Raw genomic sequence first — 13,222 nt, 5'->3', positions numbered from 1 at the left:
CTCCTTTCAACCAGGTTTAGTCCTAAAATGATCTTGGTAAAGTACAGCAGGATCCATTTGCTGGTTATTAGAATGGGTTAGAGGGCAGTAGAGGTACATTTCACACAGAATCAGAATGGTAGACATGGCATGGGACTTATATCCACCACAACTTTACTCCATTGGTACTGTACTTTCTGAAGATAAGGCTGGCACCAGTGGGGTGTTCATGTGAAATTTCTCAAAGTAGAGAGTGCCCACAAATCTGGACCATGAGTTCTGGCCTCTCACAGCGGCTTCTCAGTGTTGGAGAAAAGATCCGCTCCACCTTATTTAATGGACCTAAATCTTCTCCAGAACTGGGAAGCAGCTTTGTAGCATATTGAGTAAGAGCCCTTTCTCCCTATTCAATACCCTGTGAAGACATATTAGAAAACTTTAGTCCCAATCAAATGAGTGGAGCTAATCTTTTCTCTAGAACACGGAAGACGTCATCAAAGTATATTGAATAAGAGTATTTCTGATTAGTCCAAATGTAATTCAAGGTACAGTAGCAATGCAAGCAACTTTATTCAAAGACTGTATTACTCACCAACAGTTTTCCTACACAGGTCTGTGCTGACAGCAGCACCTCCACAAAGTATATCACCTGGGTTTTGAAGCTGATTGATTTTTTCTTCCTTCTCAGTTGAGAACAGCCAATGAATAGTCTTGACGCCTAGGATAGAGATTCATTATTACTCCCTAATAACAGCCATGCACTGGCCAGCACCCATCAGATGTAAGGATATATTTTGTATGTTTTAAACTATCTCCCTTTTTGATTTTTATAGAATACTGTACACACGGTATAAACCTTTGTAAATTGAGATTTAAAGGGCTTTGCCTATATGCAAAGCAGGTTTAGTGTTTCTTCGGGGACAATAGCATGTTGGGTAAACGCACTATATAAACACATTCATTTTGTCTGCTCAGTCAGAGTTTCAAATTACACAGCAAAGATGTACAATTTCTTTGTATGGTAAATCAATCCAATTGATTTTATAGAGTGCATATTAAGCATCTGCAGCCTAATTTGAGGAGATGAGGATTTTCCGTTTTTTTGTGGTATAGTAGTAGACCACGACAGAAAGAATGAAGTAGTGTATCAGTGAAACTGAAATTATAGCTGTAATTTTGAGTCTTAACTTTGGGATAAGGTGCATATTTACTAGACATTGCTACTATAAGACATCCTCCGGCATGACTTAGTAAACATCGCCCTTCCCTTTTCAAGGGAATGGGACAGAGTAAGGCATCTTCCAGCATGGAAGGTTTTTAATGAAGTAGCACATCTTGGAAAATATGGTCCAAAGTGATATGGCCCTATGCCTTGAACTGGATTCTTCCACTTGAAAAGTGGTGTGATAAGCAAAAGGCCAACTTTATTCATTTTTAAGGTAGGTTTGTCCATTAACAATACACCTACCTTTTTCGTCCATGTGCACCATAGTCTTAACAAAAACTGCGCAGCTCGCCACAGCAGTATGAAAATAATCCCACCTATAAACACAGAGACTGATGCCAGCAAGAAAGCATTTGGCTCTTGGGTACAATGTGGATCTAAACTAAAAATATTTGTCTCTTCCATGGTAGAACCTCAAACATCCAACTGACTTGACTTAGGGAGAAGAGTGCAGAAAAGAACTCTGCCTTTGTGACATCATGGTTGTCTATAGAGAAAGTGTGTTAGAGAACTAAGATTCCACTGCTACAGGATAACCAGCCAATGAGAGTGCTCCCAATGTGCTGCGACATAGCAGGTATCAAAGAAAACAAGAGCAGTATGAAATAAATCAGGCATTCCTAACCTTTGATATTAGGAGTCCTGGTAGTGCATAAGGTCCTATAAAAGGCTATTCCAAACTGTTGTGCAGTGTGGCTTTCTGCCTACGGAAGGCTAAATATTAATGGGCTACCAAAAATGTGGCAACATGTGCAATCAGGATTTGAGTGGCTAACTAATAAACCCTATAACTCAGCGCTCTGACCATAAAAAAGGTGATTACCACAAGTGAAATAATATGTAATTAAAAAGGACCAAACTCTGTGTGTGATTGGTGGAGCTGCCGTGGGGTTTCTACCTAGCAAATTAACTCACAAATTCGCATACAAAATGCAATGGAAATACAATATAAACCCCGGCGCTTACAATTGCAGCTTACCCCAGTCCAAAGAAATGTCCATAGAGCTTTGAATGTTCTCTTGATGATTCAAGCGAACATGATGTGAAAAAATCTGCTCCTGGCTGGCACCCCGATGATCCTCCTATAGATGGATAGCTAAGGGGAAACAGACCATTGCTCAGTAACGAGCACGAGGTTTAAATTCCAAAGACAATAAAGGTGTCAACTTACAAGAATAATGATGTTATGTTCAATTGAGAGAATCTGTTCTTTGGTCAACGTTTTCTCCTATATTTCACGAATCCCACGTGTAGTTAGTCCTCAGTCAGCCTCATCTACTGGTTCGTCACAGCTTACACCCAAAAGTATTCTCCGTGGATCCCCAGGAATGAAATGACAATAGGAGATAATGGTGCAGACCGCTAGAATATGTAATATGAATAAAAAACAGCCAAGAGCTTACAGCAAAGTTTATGTAAGTAAGCTCTTGGCGGTTTTTTATTCATATTACATTTTCTAGCGGTCTGCACCATTATCTCCTATTGTCATTTTATTCCTGGGGATCCACGGAGAATACTTTTGGGTATAAGCTGTGACGAACCAGTAGATGAGGCTGACTGAGGACTAACTACACGTGGGATTCGTGAAATATAGGAGAAAACGTTGACCAAAGAACAGATTCTCTCAATTGAACATAACATCATTATTCTTGTAAGTTGACACCTTTATGGTCTTTGGAATTTAAACCTCGTGCTCGTTACTGAGCAATGGTCTGTTTCCCTTTATCTATCCATCTATAGGAGGATCATCGGGGTGCCAGCCGGGAGCAGATTTTTTCACATCATGTTCGCTTGAATCATCAAGAGAACTTTTAAAGCTCTATGGACATTTCTTTGGACTGGGGTAAGCTGCAATTGTAAGTTTATTTATTTATTTATAAAATATTTTACCAGGAAGTAATACATTGAGAGTTACCTCTCGTTTTCAAGTATGTCCTGGGCACAGAGTAAAACAAATAATACATGGTTACAAATACAGTTACATAAATGAACAAGGTATACATTTATATACAAGACATTGCATGCACAGTTAAAGAAAATATATATTATGAGCGTATGAAACAGTTACAGACCAGATTAAAGTGTGAGACAGCCTTAGATTTGAAAGAACTTAAGCTGGTGGTGGATATGAGAGTCTCTGGTAGGTTGTTCCAGTTTTGGGGTGCACGGAAGGAGAAGGAGGAACGTCCGGATACTTTGTTGAGTCTTGGGACCATGAATAGTCTTTTGGAGTCTGATCTCAGGTGATAGGTACTGCATGTGGTAGGGGTGAGGAGCTTGTTCAGGTAGCTGGGTAGCTTGCCCAGAAAGTATTTGAGGGTGAGACAGGAAAGGTGAACTTTGCGCCTAGACTCTAGTGATGACCAATCTAGTTCTTTGAGCATTTCGCAGTGATGTGTGTTGTAGTTGCATTGGAGAACAAAACGACAAATTGAATTGTAGAGGGTGTCAAGTTTGCTAAGGTGGGTTTGAGGAGCCGAGCCATATACTATGTCTCCATAGTCAATAATTGGCATTAGCATCTGCTGTGCAATACGCTTTCTGACCAGGAGACTTAGGGAGGATTTGTTCCTGTAAAGTACCCCTAGTTTGGCATAGGTCTTGGTTGTCAGGGTATCAATGTGCATCCCGAATGTTAAGTGGGAGTCAAACCATAAGCCCAGGTATTTAAAACTAGTGACAGGTGTTAGGGTGGTTTTAGCGTTGGTTCTAATCAGGAGCTCAGTCACTGGAAGCTTTACAAATTTAGTCTTGGTCCCAAATACCATTGTTACAGTCTTGTCAGTGTTTAAAAACAGTTTGTTTTGGGAAATCCAGTTTTCGAGTCTCAAAAAGTCAGACTGAAGTATGTGTTGAAGGTCAGAGAGGCTATGGCAGTGTGCATACAGGATTGTGTCATCTGCATACATGTGTATTGAGGCTTCCTTACAAGCTGTGGGAAGATCATTAATGAACACTGAGAAGAGTAGGGGCCCCAGAACAGAGCCTTGCGGGACACCACAAGTGATATCCAGGGGGTTGGAGTTAGAGCCTGAGATGGACACATGTTGGGATCTTCCTGATAGGTAGGACTGAAACCAGTTTAAAGCATGTTTCCCTATTCCAGAGCTCTGGAGTTTGTTAAGCAGGATAGCATGATCAACTGTGTCAAAAGCCTTTGCAAAATCTAGGAATACTGCACCAGTGAGTTGTCCCCGTTCCATTCCACACTGGATTTCATTGCAAACTTTTAGCAGGGTAGTTACGGTGGAGTGTTTGGGACGAAACCCAGACTGGAATTGGCTAGGGAAATTTGTCTTGGTGTAGAAATCGCTTAATTGGGAGTGGACACATTTTTCCATAACTTTGGATAGAATTGGGAGAAGTGAGATTGGCCTGTAGTTTGAGACAGTGTTTTTGTCCCCACTTTTGAAGATTGGGACAACTCTGGCAGTTTTCCAGGTCTTAGGGATATGGCCTGCAGACAGGATAGAGTTGACTATGGACGCAATTGGTTTGGCAATGGCTGGGGCACCAAGTCGTAGGAACCTAGATTGTAGTAAGTCGGGTCCACATTGGCTGCTTAGTTTTAGTTTGAGGAGCGCTTGTGTAATCTCCTCTTCAGATACTGGGCTAAATTGAAAATTGTGGGCAGTGTTGGGAGGGGGTGGGACTATAGGGGTACTCCCAGGATGAGATTCAGGTTTGGGGTTTGTGCTGCGTTTCGCTAATAAGTTAGTGGCACACCCCACAAAGTAATCATTGAATGCATTTGCAATGTCAGTGGGGTTTGTCAGAGTAATATCCCCCTTAGTGATATTACTTGGTTGTTGATGGTTAGGAGGCTGGAATATATTGTTGATAACCTTCCAGAAATTAGCTGGGTTTGATGTATTCTGGAGGAGATTGTCAGAGTAATATTGTGCTTTTGCATGCCCTGTTTGCCTTGTGCACACGTTCCGCAGGCATCTGTAGTGATTGAGATCCTTGGTAGTGCCAGTTACTTTGTAGCTTTTCCACAAGGCATCCCTGAACTGGTAGAGTGCTATAAGGTCAGGTGTAACCCATGGAAGGTGGGCCCCCCGTACCCTTATTTTGCGTAGTGGAGCATGGGTATCGCAGAGTTTTAAGAACTCGGATTGGAAATAGTCGAGCGCAGAGTCAGGGTCGGGAATTAAATCGATTCTGTGCCATGGGCAGTTGGTAAGGTCATCCAGAAACTGTTGTGGGTTAAAGTTTTTAAATGTTCTAGTGAGGAGAACTTTGGGGCTTGAATGGGGCGGTTTAATTTTCCTTACACAGTACACTATTGCATGGTCACTGAAAATGTCAGGAAGGATGCCAGAGGATTGGATTCTGCTGGGGTTTGAGGAGAGAATCCAGTCTAGCAAGGAATGGTTATGCGACTTCAGGTTTATTCGTGTCGGTTGGGAAATGAGTTGCGATAGGTTAAGTGACTTGAGTTGTATCTGGATTTTGTGGTTTTTAGGGTCAAGCCAATTGAAGTTGAAATCCCCAAGAACTAGCAGCTCACTCTTCTCATTCAGAGAGGAAATGGAGGCAAGAAATTGGGTGATATCAGTCAAGGATTGTAGAGGGGCTTTAGGGGGGCGGTAGATGCCAGCAAGCAAGATGGGCTTAGAAAAGGGGAGGCAGATTTTGCCAACTAGAGTTTCAAAAGAGGGTGGACTTGGTGGGCAATGTAGCAGTGTAAATTGTAAGGTGTCTGCAATATAAAATAACACCCCTCCTCCTCTCTTTGACCTATCTCTCCTAAAAATGGAGTATCCCTGAATGGCGATATTTGCATCAGGGGTTTTAGGGGATAGCCATGTTTCTGTAAGAACGATGGCTTTGGGTTTATGCATGAGGCACCATGCCCTTAGTTCGTCTAGTTTGGGCAGCAGGCTCCGGATGTTTATATGGGCGACAGATAGCCCTTTTTGGAATTTAAAGGTGGAATTCTCAGGGGCATGGGGCAGAGCTGAAATGGGAGGACCTGGGTTAGTTTCAATATCACCTGCTAGAGAGAGTAATAGTATGAGAAGAAATTTGGGTAGTTGTTTACAAGTTGTAAATTTGTGGTGTTTTCCATTAGAGTGAGCAGTGGTTGGTGTGCTGGTTTTTAGAGTTCTCCACCAACATTCCATAGATAATGAAAGGCTTTTGAGTAGTCCAGGGTGTATGGTGATGTTGGGTGCGGGCCAGGATGGAGGAGTTTGTAGTGGATAGAGGGAGTAACATCTCCATGAGGCCAGGAGAAAGAAAAAAGTTAGAAGACATAGCAGGTTCATGATGCCAGAGGTAGGCAGTGTTGCATGGAGCTGTTATGAGCAGAGTGAGTGTGTGCAGACTAAACAGCAGGGGTGAACCTGTACCTTGTCATGTGTTTTGCTGCATTGCAATGCTAGGGTCAAGTCAGGGTTTCAGTGTTTTGTGCAGTCAGTTTTGGGAGAGGCTGCAGTGAAAGAAGTTGTAAAGGGGTGGGGGGTTAAACTATGCAGGCTAACAAGCATGGGATCATAGTGTGATTTGAATAGCTTACCATTTGTTGTCTTGAGTTAAAGAGTTTGCAGAAAAAAGCAGTCCCCAGTCACCTCTAGTCAAACTGTAGTCTAACTGTATCACTTAAAAACCTCACTTTAAATGCCTCACTGCCTAATGCAGTTCCTGCCCAATGCAGCTGAGCTGTAAGTGCCGGGGTTTATATTGTATTTCCATTGTAACATGTGCAATCAGATGGATCATTACATTAGAATATCTGGTGGTAAATACTGTAGGTTTAATATAGTATCTGTATTGGTCCTAGAGAAATGTAGATTTATTGTAGGTTGTGATACTTTTTAGTGGACAAACATTAGAGTTCTTCTTAGATTAAACTATTCGGTGCTTTCAAAACATTATACCATAGATTTGAATGGTTATGTTAGTACTGTATCTATCAAATTTAAGATACGTAAAGAAGAAACCTATCAGGTTTCAAAAGCGCTGTACACGCTATAAATTCATTTATGAAGAACTGATGTTGGTATGCTAAAATGTATAAGTCTGCAACAGTATATTCTCAGTAATTCTGTCCCTGTACCAATACAGAAAGAGACTGTACTGGCCAATTTCCTGATACTTCGCTGGACAATGCATCAGTCTTTTTTCCACTATCTCCCTGCTAAAGTCCTAAATGCATTTCAGTGGAAGATTAAGAGATCTCCTTCAGTTCCCTCCCAAATTACCCTCTAAGGAGCTACAGGTATAAGGCTAGTAAGATTGTACAGATATAGCACATTTTATTGTCCCCTATGGTGTGTTAGGATAGTATCATATGCTATTCTGCACCAACGCGGCTACTGAATCCTATGGAAACTATATGATATTCTGGGTTGTGTTGATTTTCTAGATTGTGTTATCATGGGCAACAATTAATGTAACTGTTAATGCAATGTCTTTATATATACGTTATAACCCTGTTCACTTAATGTAACCATGTATTTGTAACCATGTATTTGTCATCATAACTCTGTGCCCAGGACATACTTGAAAACGAGAGGTAACTTTCAACGTATTACTTCATACATTTTATTAATAAATAAATACAATTTCACTCGGCTACATCTATATTTCTGCTATCACTTGTTTCAGATTTAAGACAGCAAAGGTCGATACAAAATACAGCATTTCAGGCAACAAGACTGCTGATTTAAAACTCCCATTCAATGTGATGCATTGTTACCGAGTTTCTCACTCTATTGGGTTGGATAGGCATCTATCAATAGATTTACTAAGTGATCAATAATCAAAATGAGAGTGAAAGTTAAGTTATGAACCACCAGAGGGCAACATTGTATTGAGGATATATTACTGTATTGCGCTGTGTTACAAAAGTACATTTTTGCCAGAACGCACATTTAATCACAAAAACAAGCATGGCTCTGGGAACTTTCTTGTAGCTAGTGGAGAGACTATGATGTCCCCATTATTGGTGGTGTCCATCCATCATATATATATATATATATATATATATATATATATTTTTTTTTTTTGGAGAACACTTAATGGGAATAAAGTGAGAGGTAACTCTCAATGTATTACTTCCTGGTAAAATATTGTATAAATAAATAAATAAGGTGATATGATGTTCTGTACTCCCAAATAGAGAATGTCTTCAAAAGTGTCTTGAAATTTTATTTTTTTGCAAACGAACAGGAATTGTTTTTTTTTTTTTTTTTTCACAAACTGTCACCAGAGTTTTGCCAAATTGTGTAAAATTGTAGGGAAATAGCAGCATACATTATAATGGGTCAATGCACCTTGACTTTTAGTGCTTGGTGAATATTGGTGAAGCTCGACTATTTATGCAATCATTTTTGTGGAAAAAAAGGGCACATTTTGCCTAGTTCACAAACTGGGTAAACATTTTGCACATTTCTACTCCCAATCATTTAGATATTTCAACATACCTTCTGGTATATTAAAACACGTAAACTGATTTCCTCTATGGCTTTTTACACGGAGGTAAACAGTGCTGACCCTGATGGTACTAGGGGTTAAAGAGTATGATGACTTTTAGTTTAGTACACTTAACCCCTCCATAGCCCTTCCTCTTGATTCTTTCAAAATCACAAACTGACACACGAGGGAAAAGTGGAGCAAAGTTTCTTTACAGATTGATATTATGAGACATAGGATGAAAATGCCCCAGGAAGCCTCTATTTTGCAAGACACAAGGGCATTTCTTCCCTTGATATATCTGTGTACTGTATGTAGTCCTCCTCACCACGTGCTCTTTTGTAAGTGAAGAATGTGACTGTCGGCTGTATGAACACTGCATGATATTTTACAGACTGGAATACGTATTGGGAATATATACCTCTTTAGCAGAAGTTACCGCTATCTGTATATTTAAAGCACAAAATAACATGGCTCCATTCAAATCAATGGTAACGCGTCCTGTCTTCAATGGTAATGGGTTGTCTCTTGCATTAACCCACGTTAACGAGGGTGATAACGCTGGCTAGATCTGCATCCTGTACCATTAATAGATAACAGTGTCTGTTTTTAGATATGGTCTCAATCTGTGACTTTTCCTGCAATGACGGAGTTTACTGTATATGATGTTCATGACACCGTTCAATCACTTACTCCACTGCGATACATAATCTATATATAAAACAGATTACATTTTGTGCTGCTTCTGTATTAGCTGAAGACTCCACAGGGCATTAATCTGTTCTTGATTTACTATTAAAGGGACATTAACAAACATCAATGTAAACTCCTTCAATCATAAGGTGTCCTGCAAGATTTTTAGGTGCCATGCAGATGAGGTTATGTGCAATGCCTTCCTAAATATAAAAGATACCAGCATATCCATTCAAATGTTATATTACTTTCAGAGGAGGAAAATAAAATATATGAAGTTCATCTAACCTACAGTAGCAATATCCCTAACCCAGAAATTGCCATAATGGCTTGGAACACATTGCATTGCACACTCTCTGGCAGAAAACAGGTTAATTATCTTTCTTTCCTTTCTGCCATTCTTTACCAGACTCCAACTTGGCACCCTTGGAGGGGGCACCCTTGGCACCCTTTACCAGACTCCAACTTGGCACCCTTGGAGGGGGGTCAGAGAGACAAGCTCATGTTAACACTTGCAAAGTGTGGCCAAAATATGCACTACTCTGTTTATCAACTCTTGAGTGACTTCTAATGTTTGCACATTAGATCCCTATAACTCTCTCTTCTGCTCATGCCAATGCACCCTACTACTGATCTGTATCACCACAACACCAAAATGCAAGCAGACTTTGTTCTTTATTTTTTAATATCCATGAAACTCAGTTCTGGGGTTGGGAATTAAATCCATTTAGATGAATAAAGCAATGATTCTCTACAGCAATCACGCCTGGGAAGTGCTGTGTGGAGTCTTTGATTTCATCAAAATGGTAATGTGTTTTTATAAAGCAACAGACAAAGAACTAGAAGGAACTGTATTTATTTTAATATCAGATCTTGTGTTCTGTCTTTTCTGTATAAAGTCCCTTTATTTTCTTTGCGGGGGGGGGGAGGGGCAAAAAAAGATTATGTGGTAATCTATCTATTACATTCCATTCTGCTATTTACATTTGAAGAATAGAGCACATGAACCTGTTAACAAATTGGTTAACTCAGCCTACCAGTAGATAAGAGATTCTTCATGGTGGAGTGACATTTACACAGCTTCAAGATGCTAATTTACATGTAATTGCAATAAAGCAAAACTGGCTAATAGGTAAGGTCATAGCCAGCTAACCCCTGTCCGTCTTTCACTTTCTCAACACGAAGAAAAAGTATCATAACGTTTAGGTAGTCTTCATAGAGTATGTGTTTTTAAGTTCTGCTGGGCAAACAGTAAGTCAGTTGGGTATAAACAGGTTGGGGCAGTTGGTATCAGAGTTCATCAGAAAAATGAATCTTTTTGTGTGTATGTGTGTGCGTGAGAGAGAGCTTCTGGGAATCAGGCATATGTATAGTTTCTGACTATCTATTGTACTGACTTAGCATTGCCTTCAATGTGGTACAGTATGTGTGTATGTGTATATGTTACAGCAGCACTGAAACAAATAAATGGCTATATTCTGTATACATGCTGTACTGATGTTTGAAATGATTTGGTAACCCTTGTGTTTAATACACAGGCCTTCATTGGGGAGCAGGGATAACTTATAATGCTTAACAAAAGAAGAGGCACCAGTCCTATTATATTTTGTCTGAAAACATCAGATTCCCAGCTGTTTTAATGATATGTATACTGTATACTGCATCAGGTTATATCGTCAGAGAAAAAAATCTGGAGATTACACATATTGCCTTAAATTATCATGTGCCAAAAAAGGGGTTATCTATCCAAAAACACGTCTACTTCTTTTCTAGGCTTGTGTTTTCCCAGTACAAGTTCTTGTCTGTCTTCTTGAACTTCATTATAGCAAAGTTGAATTGGAAACACTTGACACTAATGAACGTTTTGAGCCGCGTTATGTAACTGTCTTGATTGTCTCCTAGCCTTGATTCTGGAATCATGTTTTATCTGATGGGAACTCTTAAGCCTAACAAGGAAGAAAAAAAGGAGGTCTAATAAGAGAGAAGAGACCTGAGAAAAGACAACCGCTCCAGCAGTTAATTAGCAATGCTAAGCAGACAGCTCGGAGGAGACCTTTGGGGAAGAGAGAGCATGAGCTGGTTAAGAAAACCGCAACTCTCACAGCTTGGATTGGAATTGTCACCCAAGCAGGAGAAGTCCACATTATAAAACACTGTAGCTTTTGAGACCTGGGCCAAGATCCACAAAACTCCCTTAAGTAGCCCCCTGTACCCCTCATGAAGGGGAGGATGACAGGGGGTGGAGGGGTGGGATGGTCATAGCATGAGGAGTTACTCCCCCTGTTTCCTACTTGTGGCCCTGATAATCAGCATGCTTTGCAAGAGGTCTGCAAACTCTGATCCTGTACATGCTGCTGGCGATGTGCCAGGAGAGGGGAGCTCCGGTCTGCGGAGGGGGAATGTGTGCATATGAGATGCTGGGTGTGACGAAAAGTGAAGCAGGACTGTTAAAATAAAGGTTAAGCCGGTCCTGCTGTCCCTACCATCAGGATCACTGCTCGTGACCCAAGATTTCTTGTGAGGCACTGGAATTGCCTGTAAATGTATTTTCCAAAACTATGTGAAATGGTAATCTTTATTGTACTTTGAAATGAGTGGCCCTGTGTATTATGTTATGCTTTAACACGTGTGAGGCTGTAGTACCAACTTGCTGAACATAAGGGGCAAAGTTGAACATAAAGGGCAAAGTCAGAGACCACTTTCTCCCTGAGAACAATTGCCCCATACTAGATATTTGATGAGGGGGGCTCCCATGAAAAGGCACGTAGTCCCCCATTTCCGGTTAGTTTGGCAGGACTTTGGAGGGTCAGGAGGAAACGTCAGATTTTTTGGGAAGGTTTTGACCAAAGGACTTCTGCTGATTTAGCCCACAGATTGGAATTGGAGCCATTTTGGTGGCTGCCAAATTGGCGCCATCTTATCTGTCCTTGTGGGACTCTGAGCCGAATTATCCTGTCTGGCAAAGGTGGTGGTAGGCGCTACGATGTGCCGATCCGTATCAACTGACGTCATGATCAGCAAACGGCTAGACCTGTAACTGAGGCTCCCCCTTCCCATGTTGCTCGTGGGTAGTTTTGGTGAGTGGAGACTACATGGAAATACAAGTCAGGGGTAATCTGAAGAATTTGTAGCCATGAAGGAGGCTTGATTTGCGGGAGATGACCTGGGTAAGCGGGTTTATGTCAAGCCCAGAGCAACTAGTGAGCGAGGATAGCCCGGTTAATGCCGTAAGTGCAGAATCTGGCTATTTTATGTTTTTTATGACATTTTTGGGGTGTGTTTTAACTCTGTTTATTGTTCATGATGTTTCCTGTTGGCTTTTGCTAGAATAAACCTGCTTATTTAACCCCTTACCCTGCCTTGTGCTGTGATCTCTGTGTAAATCGTCCGGTCTTCCGTGACACTCGGTGTGTGGGTGTGTAAAATGCAGGGTATGTGTGTAAAATGCTGTGTGTTTGTTAGGCTGGGTATGTGTGTGAAATGCTGGGTATGTGTGTGAGCTGCAGAATTTCTGTGTGTGTGTGTGTCTGTGAGGTACAATGTGCCAGGGTGAGGGAGGTGGCTGTGATTGAGCAGTGATGGAGGAGTGACTCGGCGGGTACTGTACCTCTTTAAAAAAAAAAAAGAAAGGACATTGAGACTCGGTGTGACGGGAGGGGGTAACCAGGCTATACAATAAAAGTTAAGCCCATCTGGTTACCCCTGAAACCGTGGGGTCCCTGGCAGCTACATAGCACCATAAGCCAGGGGCCATGTAAAATAACATGCAAAAGTTAAAGTTTTCCCTGCTTTTTATTATAATTCCCTGTACTGTATTCTTTGTGAAGTGTTGAGTACACTTGTGGCGCTATATAAATAAAGACATACAATACAATACAATTCGCTAGAACTCCAGCTGGTAGT

General features: G+C 41.0%; 1 protein-coding gene across 1 annotated transcript in view; it reads right to left on the bottom strand.

Annotated features, from left to right (window-relative positions):
• Positions 1 to 13,222, bottom strand: part of KCNU1 (potassium calcium-activated channel subfamily U member 1) — a 244,552-nt gene that overhangs the window by 229,646 nt on the left and 1,684 nt on the right. The window contains exon 3 of the mRNA XM_075601398.1: positions 572 to 697. Within this exon, the coding sequence (XP_075457513.1) occupies positions 572 to 697 (126 nt within the window). The remainder of the gene's footprint in view (positions 1 to 571; positions 698 to 13,222) is intronic.

Source organism: Ascaphus truei, chromosome 5 (assembly GCF_040206685.1).
Source record: "Ascaphus truei isolate aAscTru1 chromosome 5, aAscTru1.hap1, whole genome shotgun sequence".
Lineage (NCBI taxonomy): Eukaryota > Metazoa > Chordata > Amphibia > Anura > Ascaphidae > Ascaphus > Ascaphus truei.
The sequence above is the reverse complement of the archived record's forward strand: the minus strand, read 5'-3'. Positions and strand labels throughout refer to the sequence as shown.